The sequence below is a fragment of the Oncorhynchus mykiss genome, chromosome 28, assembly GCF_057628025.1.
Source record: "Oncorhynchus mykiss isolate SJ-2025 chromosome 28, ASM5762802v1, whole genome shotgun sequence".
In the NCBI taxonomy this organism is placed as follows: domain Eukaryota; kingdom Metazoa; phylum Chordata; class Actinopteri; order Salmoniformes; family Salmonidae; genus Oncorhynchus; species Oncorhynchus mykiss.
The window spans coordinates 22,757,041-22,769,936 of NC_143049.1; the positions used below are offsets into that span (position 1 = coordinate 22,757,041).

At 41.0% G+C, this 12,896-nt stretch overlaps 1 protein-coding gene across 1 annotated transcript in view; it reads left to right on the forward strand.

Moving 5' to 3' along the window:
• Positions 1 to 232: 232 nt before the first annotated feature.
• tnn (tenascin N) overlaps positions 233 to 12,896 on the forward strand; it is a 41,524-nt gene continuing 28,860 nt past the window's right edge. The window contains exons 1-3 of the mRNA XM_021589499.3: positions 233 to 612; positions 11,258 to 11,683; positions 11,900 to 12,271. Coding sequence (XP_021445174.3) covers positions 11,260 to 11,683; positions 11,900 to 12,271 — 796 coding nt within the window. The 5' untranslated portion in view covers positions 233 to 612; positions 11,258 to 11,259. The remainder of the gene's footprint in view (positions 613 to 11,257; positions 11,684 to 11,899; positions 12,272 to 12,896) is intronic.

A 12,896-nucleotide genomic window follows, 5' to 3' on the forward strand; every position in this document is an offset into this window, starting at 1 on the left:
GTCTATAATCTCTTAATCCAAATTCACACTTCAAATAGACTAATAAAGGATGGCTAATCTGATGGGACATTTAATTCACTTCACAGATATGACTAGATCTATTTTTTATTTTAATGAATTCCGGATTTTTCTTGGCAGGAGCTCAACACTAAATCCAAACGGTCTCTGGTTGCCTTGCAGCACATATTACTCCTGCTCAAAGTGATTCATTTTCTTCCACCACTGCTACTGTAACAGACAACATGTAAAAAAGTTCAACCCAAAAAAATGGTAGTGAAGGGGTGAGAGGCAACATGAGTGAGGGTCATGTTGATGTAGGTGATTAGCCCCAGACGGAGGAAGAGGGAATGACTCTCATTATCGCTCTCCATTCCATGATTGAGGAGCAAGAGAAGAGACACTCCCAAACTACTTCCCATTGGCCATAGGCCTTTCGGAGATGGAATTTAACGACTTGAAGGAAAGACTGTTGCTGCAGGAGCCACGGAGGCATTGGTTATAAGGGCCCTTTCAAACTCCTGCTCTGAGCTTGTCAACAGGTGTCAGAGAGAGAAGCAATAGAGCGACAGATTCTCAGGCTTTCAGAGGACGGAGTCACAGGGAATTGCGACGGTAAGTTAAACACTGCTTTCTGTTATCGTTGTTGTATTATTCTGCATTCATTTTGAGAGGCTTTGTAATATGTGAATACAAATGTGTTGTGATTGTGAGTTGTGTTGGTTAGTGATTGCATTTGATTTGACACATTTTTTTTGTTCATAGTTTGTTCACCTGTTTAATATTTCACAATTATATTGTTTAATTTTCTTCTAACAAATGCAGGTATAGGTGAGATTCACACTTCCTGCTGAAATAAGTAATTACAACGAAAAAGTCATACTCACAACAGAATAAATCATTTGCAAAGTTACTCCTGTTTCAGGAGTCATCATAAGATACAGCATATGATCAGGAAACATGGTTATCATCAGAGCAAATGAGATGTTAACATACAGTAGTCCTTTAAACAAAGATATGAAATGATTATAACAACTTCCAAAGCTAAGTTCTTTCAGTAGAAGGTACACAGTAAAATAAATGGATGAAAGAAACAAAAAGCAATCTGTTGATAGATTTATTTTCATATTTTGCATCAACCCCCCCAAAAACGACATGAGTTGTGACTAAGGCATCAAACCCAATACGGTTAAAGGTCCATTTCCTTGTTTATTTTACAAAGTTCTTGAATAGTTTCAGTTTTTAAGGAAAATAACCTGTGTTTATTATACATTTTCCTATTCATGACCTTCTATTAACCTGCCTTCTCATCACAGACTAAACTCCAGCCTCTCTGGTACCAGACTGAACTGCCGGGCAGTCAAGCATGAGACTAACCACTAACACGTGATACCTCAGCTAGCCAGACATATCTAGTAGGGACATAACTGACATTTTAGAATGCTATTAGATGTCTTTACTATGGGCTTAACACAGGTTTTATTTTAATGTAAAACTTTTCATTGAAGGTGCTATTTTAGTTTCCAGGAAAATAAACAGTTGCAGGCTTCATAGACATTATGTATGGTCCTTGCAGGTCACTCAACTTGATGAAATGCTACTGTACTGGCTTAAAGTTGACATGGAAGCAGTGATAAAACAAACAACAGATGTAGAGCGTTGCCTGCATCTAGCCATGAATGGGGTGGTTTCTAATATGTGACCATTACATAAGGCCAATGGAGTGACTTCTGGGCTCTTGTAACCTTATCAAGGTTTTTGTGGTTTGGATGGCAGGACCGACAGACAGAGCAGAGGGATATGAGTTTTAGCTCAGACTTACTCTAATTGCTTTCAGGTTTTTCTGCCTACAAGCAAAGGGAAATTCAACAAACGTTGCAAGTTTGCAACCACATAAAGACCATGAGCTCTGAGCTCATCCCAGGCTTGTTGGTCCAATTCAATTCCACTTGAAACGTAAAAGAGCAGACTGCCTTTTGTCTGTCTATTGGTTAATGTGTCTCAGGAGAGGATGGGGCATTGCACACCATCTGTCCTTGCTTGCTTCCCTTTCTTTCTCTCTTCCCTGCACAATTATTTTGGAGGGAAATTAGGTCACTGTGAGGACCTGAGATTGAATGCATTCACAGTCTGAAGCATTTCTGGTTAGTGAGTGAGGGGACACTTTCTACCTCCTCTTATGCCAGGAGTACACTGAGTGTACAAAACATTAAGGACACTTTCCTAAACCCAGCAGCATTGCAGTTCTTGACACAAACTGGTGCGCCTGGCACCTACTACCATACCCTGTTCAAAGGCACTTAAATATTTTGTCTTGCCCATTCACCCTCTGAATGGTACACATATACAATCCATGTCTCAATGGTCTCAAGGCTTAAGGTTGAACAAAGAGTAGAGGAAGCTCAATTTGACCAACCAGTGGAACACTGTTGAGCATCTACACTGAGTGTACAAAACATTAAGGACACCTGCTCTATCCATGACATAGACTGACCAGGTGAATCCAGGTGAAAGCTATGATCCCTTCTTGATCTCTCACTTGTTAAATCCACTTCAATCAGTGTAGCTGAATGGAGACATGTTAATTAAATAAGGATTGTTAACCGTTAGAGAGTCTATTTGAATAGCTGTTTGAAGTTTACTCTGAGCACTACTTGCTACCTCTGGAATTGTTCAGGTACTGTACTTTCCTGCCAATCCCGGTTGGAAGTCTATCAAACTTCACAGCTAGTCGACAAGTCTGCAAAGAAAATGGAGGCTGAAAAGAGGACAGACATTGTGTCTGACTATTGGAATCCCTTGTTATGTGAAGGTAATTCCCCTGTGTGTCCATGCCAACTTTGAGCGCGGAACTGAGGAGACTTTGAGCCTGCCACGGCTCTGCCATGTCTGACACGCATCACATGGATTGCATCCCAAATGGCACCCTATTTCCTATAGGGTGGAATAGGGTGCCATTTGGGACACATCCATGGATTGACATCGAGGAGAATCCTCAGGCTTACTAGTGTATCGTTCCTGCCTTTCCTGCCCTGCAGAGATTTAGATGTCCGTTGCAGCCATTTTGCTGAGCTGGAAGATGGCCACATTGGAATCTTCTCCAAGACAAATAAAAGTCTGAAAATGGCCAGCATCAAATAAAACCTTGACAGTGAGCTATAAAGGAGCTTGTTAAGGATCTGTGTGCGCCAGCGCCTTGTGCCATACCACAGGGCTGTAAAATGCTCCTGTGATGTGGGTTATTGTAAGGCTTTCATTGACTCGCTGGTCTTTCCCCCTGGTCTGATCTACTGTACTTCCTGGTTGCTGACACAGTGCCAACTACTGTAATTACTGCCAGAAAGTCAATGGGGCTGAATGGCCATAGATGTGAAGTCATAGTCTGTCTGAATCTCTATGGTCTGGCTACTCTGACCTCAAGTTTTTCACCCACTGAGTTTAATAGCAGACACAGGACTCACAGCAAACATGGTGGAACTATGGAGTGGCACTAATAGAGCTTGCCAGCTTGTAGTCCTAAAACCTGGGAATAAGTTACCTCTGGTTCGTTCAGCCATCCCTATGTGGAAAATGAATGGGGAAAGAATAGGGTTTGTAATAAACACATAAAACAAGGTCTGAGGTTAACACAGGCTTAGGAGACCTTAAATGTCTTGTTCTATGAGAAAATAGCAGTCAATTAACATTTCCTTTATGAATTATGAAGCCTTTATGCAATGTATGTGTGTTTTATCATTACATAAATTCTGATGATTATCTCATGGCACAAAACATATAAGTTCTCCTAAGCCTGTGTTTACCATAGACCTTATTTTCAGCATTTATCCCAAAACCCTACAAAAACAACATGAATTTTCCTCAAAGGCTTTGTCCAATGAGCCATGGCAGAGTTATTTCTCTCCATACAGTTACTGTAAGTCGTTAGCAACGTAGTCAACATAATTTTTTCCAATACATAGCCTACTGATACTCAATTCGTGAGCCACTGAGAACTCTACTATTGGATGGAAGCTTTCCTATAAGGTTCAAAGCAGTGTCTAAGGAAGTTTCAGTTGCAATGTTCAGTTTGTATTTGTGTTTATTAAGGATGGCAGCAGCTACTCTTCCTGAGGTCCAGCAACATTGAGGCAGCCTGTAGTATCAAAAACATCAACTCTTCACCCTGTGTCTGACAGCCAGCAGCATCTAAGCCATTATGTCAATCTCTGAACATCTTGACAAAGTCACTGATGTTGTGGACTGCTTATGATGCCATAACACCTATGTCATTGCGCTTATCACTTTCAGGTTAGGCTCAGAAGAAGCTGGTGGGAGGAGCTATAGGAGGACGGGCTCATTGTAATGGCTGGAATGGAATTAATGGAACGGAGTCAAACATGGTTTCCATATGTTTGATGTGTATGATACTGTTCCATTGATTCCATTCCAGCCATTATAACCAGCATGTCCTCTTATTGCTCCTCCCACCAGCCTTCTTTGGTTAGGCTACTTATTTTCAAGATCCCTCAGACGACTACATGGGCAAGCCTCAGTTAGCAGCACATGTCACAGCAGACACATATGCAATTACTTCAGCCTGTGGATGAGGTTGTTAGTGTTGTATGATTGATATATTCATTGATGTAGATTTCTTTATACTGGTATACAATGTTAAAGGAACCATCTATTAGCATAATTTGTTCTCTCATATACACTTCCCTACGCTACGTATTTATTTGGACAATGAAGCTAAAACTCTTAATTTGTATCTATACTCCATAATTTTGGATTGAAATCAATTGTTTCATATGAGGCGACAGTACCGAATAGGGATGAATATTTTACAAAAATCTACCAAGTTTCAATACTGGGAATAATTCATGTTATCCCGAGAGTCCTAGGAAATACTGCATAAATGTGACATTTAAAAGCGTTGAAAACCAAGATATTGTCACTCTGCCAGGTTTTTCCCAAAATAAGAGGGGTGCTGTGCCACCTTGTTGGCTTGGTTAGGATACTATGTAAAGATTTCAGAGCAAATGAAACTGTTGTTTTGTAATGATAGTTGCTCTATCTTTGATAGCCAATGACATTGTTGTGAGTTGCAAAACAGGCCATTCATAAATTCTGAACACTATTATGTTCCTCAATTCATTCACTGCATTTCAACAGTAAGGCTATCTCCACACAGAGCGCTTAGGACTCACGTCGAAATCATACAAAATTTGTTTAATGCCAGTCAAACAAAAGTCAAATGACCAAAGTTGCTAAGCTTGCTAGATAACCTCCTTCAACAAATGACAGAATACAATGCCTTCGGAAAGTATTCAGATCCCTTGACTTTTTCCATATTTTGTTAAGTTATAGCCGTATTCTAAAATTTATCAAATTTAGTTTCTATTCATCAAAATACCCCATAATGACCAAGCAAAACAAAAAAAAAGATAGTTTTTTGCTAATTTATTAGAAATAAAAAACTGAAATATCATAAGTATTCAGACCCTTTATTCAGTACTTTGTTGAAGCACCTTTGGCAGAGATTACAGCATCGAGTCATCTTGGTTATGACGCTACAAGCTTGGCACACTTGTACTTGGGGAGTTTCTCCCATTCTTCTCTGCAGATTCTCTCAAGCTCTGTCAAGTTAGATGGGGAGCGTTTCTGCACAGCTATTTACAGGTCTCTCCAGATATGGTTGATTTGGTTCAAGTCCGAGTTCTGGCTGGGCCACTCAAGGACATTCAGAGACTTGTCCCGAAGCCACTCCTGCGTTGTCTTGGCTGTGTGCTTAGGGTCATTGTCCTGTTGGAAGGTGAAGGTCCTGAGCCCTCTGGAGCAGGTTTTCATCAAGGATCTCTCTGTACTTTGCTCCCTTAATCTTTGCCTCGATCCTGACCAGTTTCCACGTCCCTGCCACTGAAAAAAATCCCCACAGCACGATGATGCCACCATCATGCTTCACCATGGAGATGGTACCAGGTTTCCTCCAGATGTGATGCTTGGCATTCAGGCGAGGGGTTAAATTCGGAAGACCCATTTCAGTCGAAGGCATTCGGTTGTACAACTGACTAGGTATCCTCCTTTCCCTTTACAAAGAGTTCAATCTTGGTTTCATTAGACCAGAGAATCTTGTTTCTTGTGGTCTGAGTCTTTAGGTGCCTTTTGGCAAACTCCAAGTGGGCTGTCATGTGTGTTTTACTGAGGAGTGTCTGTCGTCTGGCCACTTTACCATAAAGGCCTGATTGGTGGAGTGCTGCAGAGATGGACTGTCAACTGTGGGACCTTATATAGACAGGTGTGTGCCTTTCCAAATCATGTCAAATCAATTGAATTTACCCTCAGGTGGACTCCAATCCGAAGGCACTGAAGGCACTGTATCTCCTATATTTGTCAAAACTGAATTGATTTATACAGATAGAAGGTCAGCTCATGAATAATGGAAATATGAAGATGGAAATAGTTTAAATATTAATGGGGACCAACTCTGTTGAACAAATATTCATATCTACTCTCATACTGTTTGTTGATCACAAAGAAATTACTACCATTCCCAGTCTCTCCTACGAGACAGCACAGAGAAGTGGGGGAAATGTTATAGTGGTCTTTTGGCATGGATAGACAGGAAACGTGCTTTGATAATGTAATTTATGGATTACAGAAAAAACGTTAGGAATTTTTATGCATGATTTGGGATTTGGGGTTTAATTGGGATTGGGACTGGATAGGAAAATAGACCACGCTCTAGGACAGGATAGAATTTTCCCTCATGCCTCTGAATTGTTAACAGAGTTCATGTCACTGACAGAGATGCCTATGTAGTGAATTGTGCATGGGCCTATCAGATGTCTGAAGAGTCACAATGAAAGCTCAGAGGCACATGGTCTTTTATAGGCTGTAGGGGTTTCCTGTAGGGTTTATAAACTGCATTCGGGTCGCGTATGCAGTCCGGCAGTGTCAATTATACGTGTGCTTTGAATTTATGGCAACTTTGTGTGAAGAAAATACGCTAGGCTATTTGGATAATGTGCTATTTTTTTGTGTTAATCTGATGCTGTGTATTTTGTGAAATTGTTTTAGTGGCGACATTGGAGGAAAATATAATTTCCCTAGTTTTGTCTTTTTTTCTGGAGGTGGGTAAAGATTGTTCCTGGGACAGTTACCCATGTTCATTTCTAGTAGGGGAAACCGGGGATTGTTGTAACACTTTTTTTTATTTTTTGTAAATTTCTCAGAAATTGTTTGAGCTACTACATTCAAAATGTGATAGGAACAACTTCCATCTGTCTGCTACAAATTTGTACAAGTATTATGTCTTTAAATCAAACAGACAAGGAGTGAAATGTTACAATTTACCACATCTCCCGGGTCAGTTGTAACAGGCCTTGGGGTGAAATATAACAGTTTGAAAAAATGCTTAAATCACAACATGCAACAAGATATTGAAAGGATTTATTGAGAACACGAGAACAACATTGCAATGTTTAGCATTTTGTTTTGCAGAAATAATAGTCATAATATAAATCATAAAAATGTGAATTATTTTTACACTCCATTAACTAGCCCTTCTCAACTAAACAACATCTGACAACATAGCAGCATCAGAACTTAACAACTGAAGGTTTGTGGTGTGTGTGTGAGTGAATTTGAGAGATAGGCGTGGTGTGTGTGTGAATGTTGGACATGTTCAATCAGAGTCACAGTTATGGCAATGGTATGGTAGTGCTGGGGTACAGGCTTGGTGGGCCCATCATTTGTATTCCCAGTGATGCACCCAGATGTTAAAACTATCCCTTACCCAATTTTAGCTACATGTTAAAACTTTAGCATTGTTAATTTACATCAAATTAAACCTGAAATAAGTTTGGTGAATTTGAATTACAAAGCAGGTGATGCCATCACAAAACAAATTTGGCCCCAAAAATTACTTTCTTAACTCAAAATCTGACTTTTAGCAATAAAATGTGTAGAGTTTATCACAGGGTCTTGCTTCTTCACATGGGGGTTGAGGACTAAACTGAGAATGTGCAGTGTGAGTCACATGATTTTAGATTGTTCCTGATTGGTGATATTAAGAGTGTTGCAACTGACACCTTCAAATGTGGGGACTAGATACATGAAGTGCCTTCATTTCTAAACAATAAGACAGATAAAGTGGGGCAAAAAAGTATTTAGTCAGCCACCAATTGTGCAAGTTCTCCCACTTAAAAAGATGAGAGAGGCCTGTAATTTTCATCATACTTCAACTATGACAGACAAAAAGAGAAAAAAAATCCAGAAAATCACATTGTAGGATTTTTAATGAATTTATTTGCAAATTATGGTGGAAAATAAGTATTTGGTCACCTACAAAAAAGCAAGATTTCTGGCTCTCACAGACCTGTAACTTCTTCTTTAAGAAGATCCTTTGTCCTCCACTCGTTACCTGTATTAATGGCACCTGTTTGAACTTGTTATCAGTATAAAAGACACCTGTCCACAACCTCAAACAGTCACACTCCAAACTCCACTATGGCCAAGACCAAAGAGCTGTCAAAGGACACCAGAAACAAAATTGTAGACCTCCACCAGGCTGGGAAGACTGAATCTGCAATAGGTAAGCAACTTGGTTTGAAGAAATCAACTGTGGGAGCAATTATTAGGAAATGGAAGACATACAAGACCATTGATAATCTCCCTCGATCTGGGGCTCCACACAAGATCTCACCCTGTAGGGTCAAAATAATCACAAGAACGGTGAGCAAAAATCCCAGAACCACACGGGGGGTCCTAGTGAATGACCTGCAGAGAGCTGGGACCAAAGTAACAAAGCCTACCATCAGTAACACACTACGCAGCCAGGGACTCAAATCCTGCAGTGCCATACGTGTCCCCCTGCTTAAGCCAGTACATGTCCAGGCCCGTCTGAAGTTTGCTAGAGAGCATTTGGATGATCCAGAAGAAGATTGGGAGAATGTCATATGGTCAGATCAAACCAAAATAGAACTTTTTGGTAAAAACTCAACTCGTCGTGTTTGGAGGACAAAGAATGCTGAGTTGCATCCAAAGAACACCATACCTACTGTGAAGCATGGGGGTGGAAACATCATTTCTGCAAAGGGACCAGGACGACTGATCCGTGTAAAGGAAGGAAGGAATGGGGCCATGTATCGTGAGATTTTGAGTGAAAACCTCCTTCCATCAGCAAGGGCATTGAAGATGAAACGTGGCTGGGTCTTTCAGCATGACAATGATCCCAAACACACCGCCCGGACAACGAAGGAGTGGCTTCGTAAGAAGCATTTCAAGGTCCTGGAGTGGCCTAGCCAGTCTCCAGATCTCAACCCCATAGAAAATCTTTGGAGGCAATTGCTCTAGAGGAGATCTGCATGGAGGAATGGGCCAAAATACCAGCAACAGTGTGTGAAAACCTTGTGAAGAATTACAGAAAACATTTGACCTCATTGCCAACAAAGGGTATATAACAAAGTATTGTGACAAACTTTTGTTATTGACCAAATACTTATTTTCCACCATAATTTGCAAATAAATTCATTAAAAATCCTACAATGTGATTTTCTGGATTTTCTTTTCTAATTTTGTCTGTCATAGTTGAAGTGCACCTATGATGAAAATTACAGGCGTCTCTCATCTTTTTAAGTGGGAGAACTTGCACAATTGGTGGCTGACTAAATACTTTTTTGCCCCACTGTGTGTATGAAAATAGCCTCAAATAAAGTAAAAATAGCCTCAAATTCTGTACTGTCTTCTCATATAAAACATTTGATCTTGTAATGCGTACGATGGGAGACAGAGTGCTGGTTTCAAGCGCAGCAGGTGTTTATTAGGACCACAGGAGGAAGCAGGTAGCTGTGTCCAGGGTCAGGCAGAAGGTCATACACAGGGACTCCAAAAAAGTAACAGTACAGACAGGGAAAAGGCTAATATCGTAGTCCGGGAGATCAGGCAAGAGGTTGATGACAGGAAATCTGATAGGCAAAAATACAGGTAGGGAATAGGCAAAAAGGCTTCGTTAGTGAGGATGGCCAAAAACTACGATACACGTGAGGACTAACACAGAAATAAACAGAGCTTCGAATAGTATATGTACAAAACAAACATACCTCACAATGATGGGGTGCAAAGAACTGAACTAAATACAGTATGTAAATGACATACAGGCGTGTGAACAGGTGATCAGAATTCAGGTGATTGGGATCTGGAGAGTGAGCTGCGTTCAGGGGATCTATGTGTTGGAGAGTGTGAGCTGGAAAGTGGGCTGGAAAGTGAGCTGCGTTCATGGGATCTATGTATTTGAAAGTGTGAGTTGGAAGCAGACGTTACAGATCTCAAATCCAAAATGCTGAATTCTAGAGACAGATATAAAGTTTTAGCTTTACTGGTCAAATAAATATGTAGGGGAGTGCACATACTATATACAGTATCTATGCTCAGGTTAAATTAGCCTAGTATTTGTTCATGGTTGAGTCATTTCTCTTCTTCGATAGTCTTACATTGTGTGCTCCAAATGAACTATCCCTTTAGTGTTTTTGCACTTCATGCATATTCCATTGTCCAATCACCATTTCTTTAAAAGTAACCCAAGCTTTTTATTAAGCTTGTATGCTATTACTGTGCAGATTTTCCAGTTGTCAAGCACCCTGGCCTCTCTTTCTGTGTAGAGCAGAGCAGACAGTCACTTCATTTTGGTTTTCAGTTTCCACAGACCACACAAGTTCAGACCTCAACTATAAGTTCTACACTACCAATTTTCAAATGACTGTGTGCCAAAGAGGCAGTGGTTAAATCTAACATGCTTGAGAAAGAGGTCACTTATATTCACTCTAAAGGTTTGAACCAAGTCGTTTCAAAAATATATTTGGCCCGTTATTTTGATATCATAGCCTATAATTTCTCTTTCCGAGAAAGTCAAAAAGCTGGATGACATCACTGTCAACATGACATAATTTGGAAGACAGGGTTCCATGCTCCTTGAAGCCCTTATGGCTGGATGAGCACAATTCATGGTTAGGAACATGGGATAAAAACGTGCTTAGTTGGAGTGATGACTGCTGGCTTTCTGCTGAAAATTCCGACATTGTTCATGTCCCTTTTGTAAAACATAGGCTGCCGGCACTATAATGAATGTGACTTCTTTAACATCAGCCTTTATCAACCTTGTAAAATACAGTGATGTTCTCTCTGGAAAAAACCTTAATAGATCAAAAAGGTGCCAAGGGCTCTGTGTGTATGTCAAGAGTGTAATATCAATTTCCCCAATTATTCTACTTATTTTTCCATCTAGCCATGACTACTAGACTTCACTGGCTCTCAAGAGCCCTCTGCCTGATAGGCATACTGTGCACTGTCACTACCACATATGTGACAGAAGATTCTCCAGCCCCCGCTGAGAAAGGAGTCACCTTCAGCCACATCTATAAGATAGACCTGACCAAGAGCCCTGGCTGTAAATTGGCCTTGCAGACCATGCCTCACCAGCAGGACCAGGGGTTAGGTCTGCAAGAGCTGGAGGGGGGCCCTACTCTGGAGGGGGACAAGGACATAGTATTCAGGCACCAAATCAACCTCAAGACCTCAAAGTGTGACTGTGATGAGTCGGAGCGCTTCAAGTCTTTGCTGTACAGAGTCATCGGGCTGGAGGAGGAGGTGGAACACCTGAAGAGTCAGTGCTCCCAGGGCTTCTGTGGTGGCAAAGGTGGTGGAGCAGGAGGTACAGTACAGTTTATCACCATAAGATCTGACAGCGCATCTATATTCAATAGCTACAATATATCTGGAACTATTGAGGAACATAACCTAAGAAATCATTCAAAATTGGGAAACTGTTGTTTGAAAAATGATTGGTCTACAGACACTGACATTACAATTACAGTAAAGACTATTCAAATATCACATCATGTGATTTTTTTCTTCTAAATTTCCACAGGTGTGGACACTAGCTGTAGTGGCCATGGGACCTACCAGCACGACACCTGCAGCTGCCAATGTAACCCTGGCTGGGAAGGCCCAGACTGCTCCGTCTCCACCTGTCCTGATGAGTGCAACGACCATGGGCGCTGTGTGGATGGCAAGTGTGTGTGCCTTGCTGGCTACATGGGGAGTGACTGCAGCCAGCTGATGTGCCCAGGTGACTGCAACGATAAGGGATACTGCGTGGACGGGAAGTGTGTGTGCTTCAGCCACTTCACCGGCGAAGACTGCAGCGAACAGAAATGCAGTCCTGACTGCGTCCACGGTACCTGCGTGAATGGAATGTGTATCTGTGACGAGGGCTTCTTCGGGGATGACTGCTCTGCAGGTAAGGGCCCATATTCACAAAGTGTCTCAGAGTAGAAGTGCTGATCAAGGATAAGGTCATAATCAGGTCATAATGTCTTATTCATTATAATCTAAAAGGGAAACTGATCCAAGATCAGCACTCCTACTCTGAAATGGCCTAGGTCTACATTACAAACTCTACCTGTCGTTGATTCTGAGAACTGGAATGCAGAAAATATACAGAGAATGTAGAACATATACAGAGAATGCATAACATCTACAGAGAATGTAGAACATCTACAGAGAATGTAGAACATCTACAGAGAATGTAGAACATCTACAGCTGTAGAGGCCTAAGGGTTCTGTAAAACACTTTAAACCTGACGTTAGGTATTGCAGTTATTTGACTATAAGTTATTAAAAAGCAGTTATTTGACTTAGGTGCAGAGAAGCAGAACATTTGCGGTCAAAACATTCTGACAGATGAATTTACTGCTTCCACACTTATGAAAGTGGAAGTAATTGCTGCAGCCTCAGGCCATGTCTGCCAATCAACTGTGTAATGATTTCACTTTGTTAAAACCAAGTTTGCCTTGTGCACAGACCTAGGGTTGCAGGTCAGCTATTCAAATCTAATTAAATCAAATGAATTTATATAGCCCTTC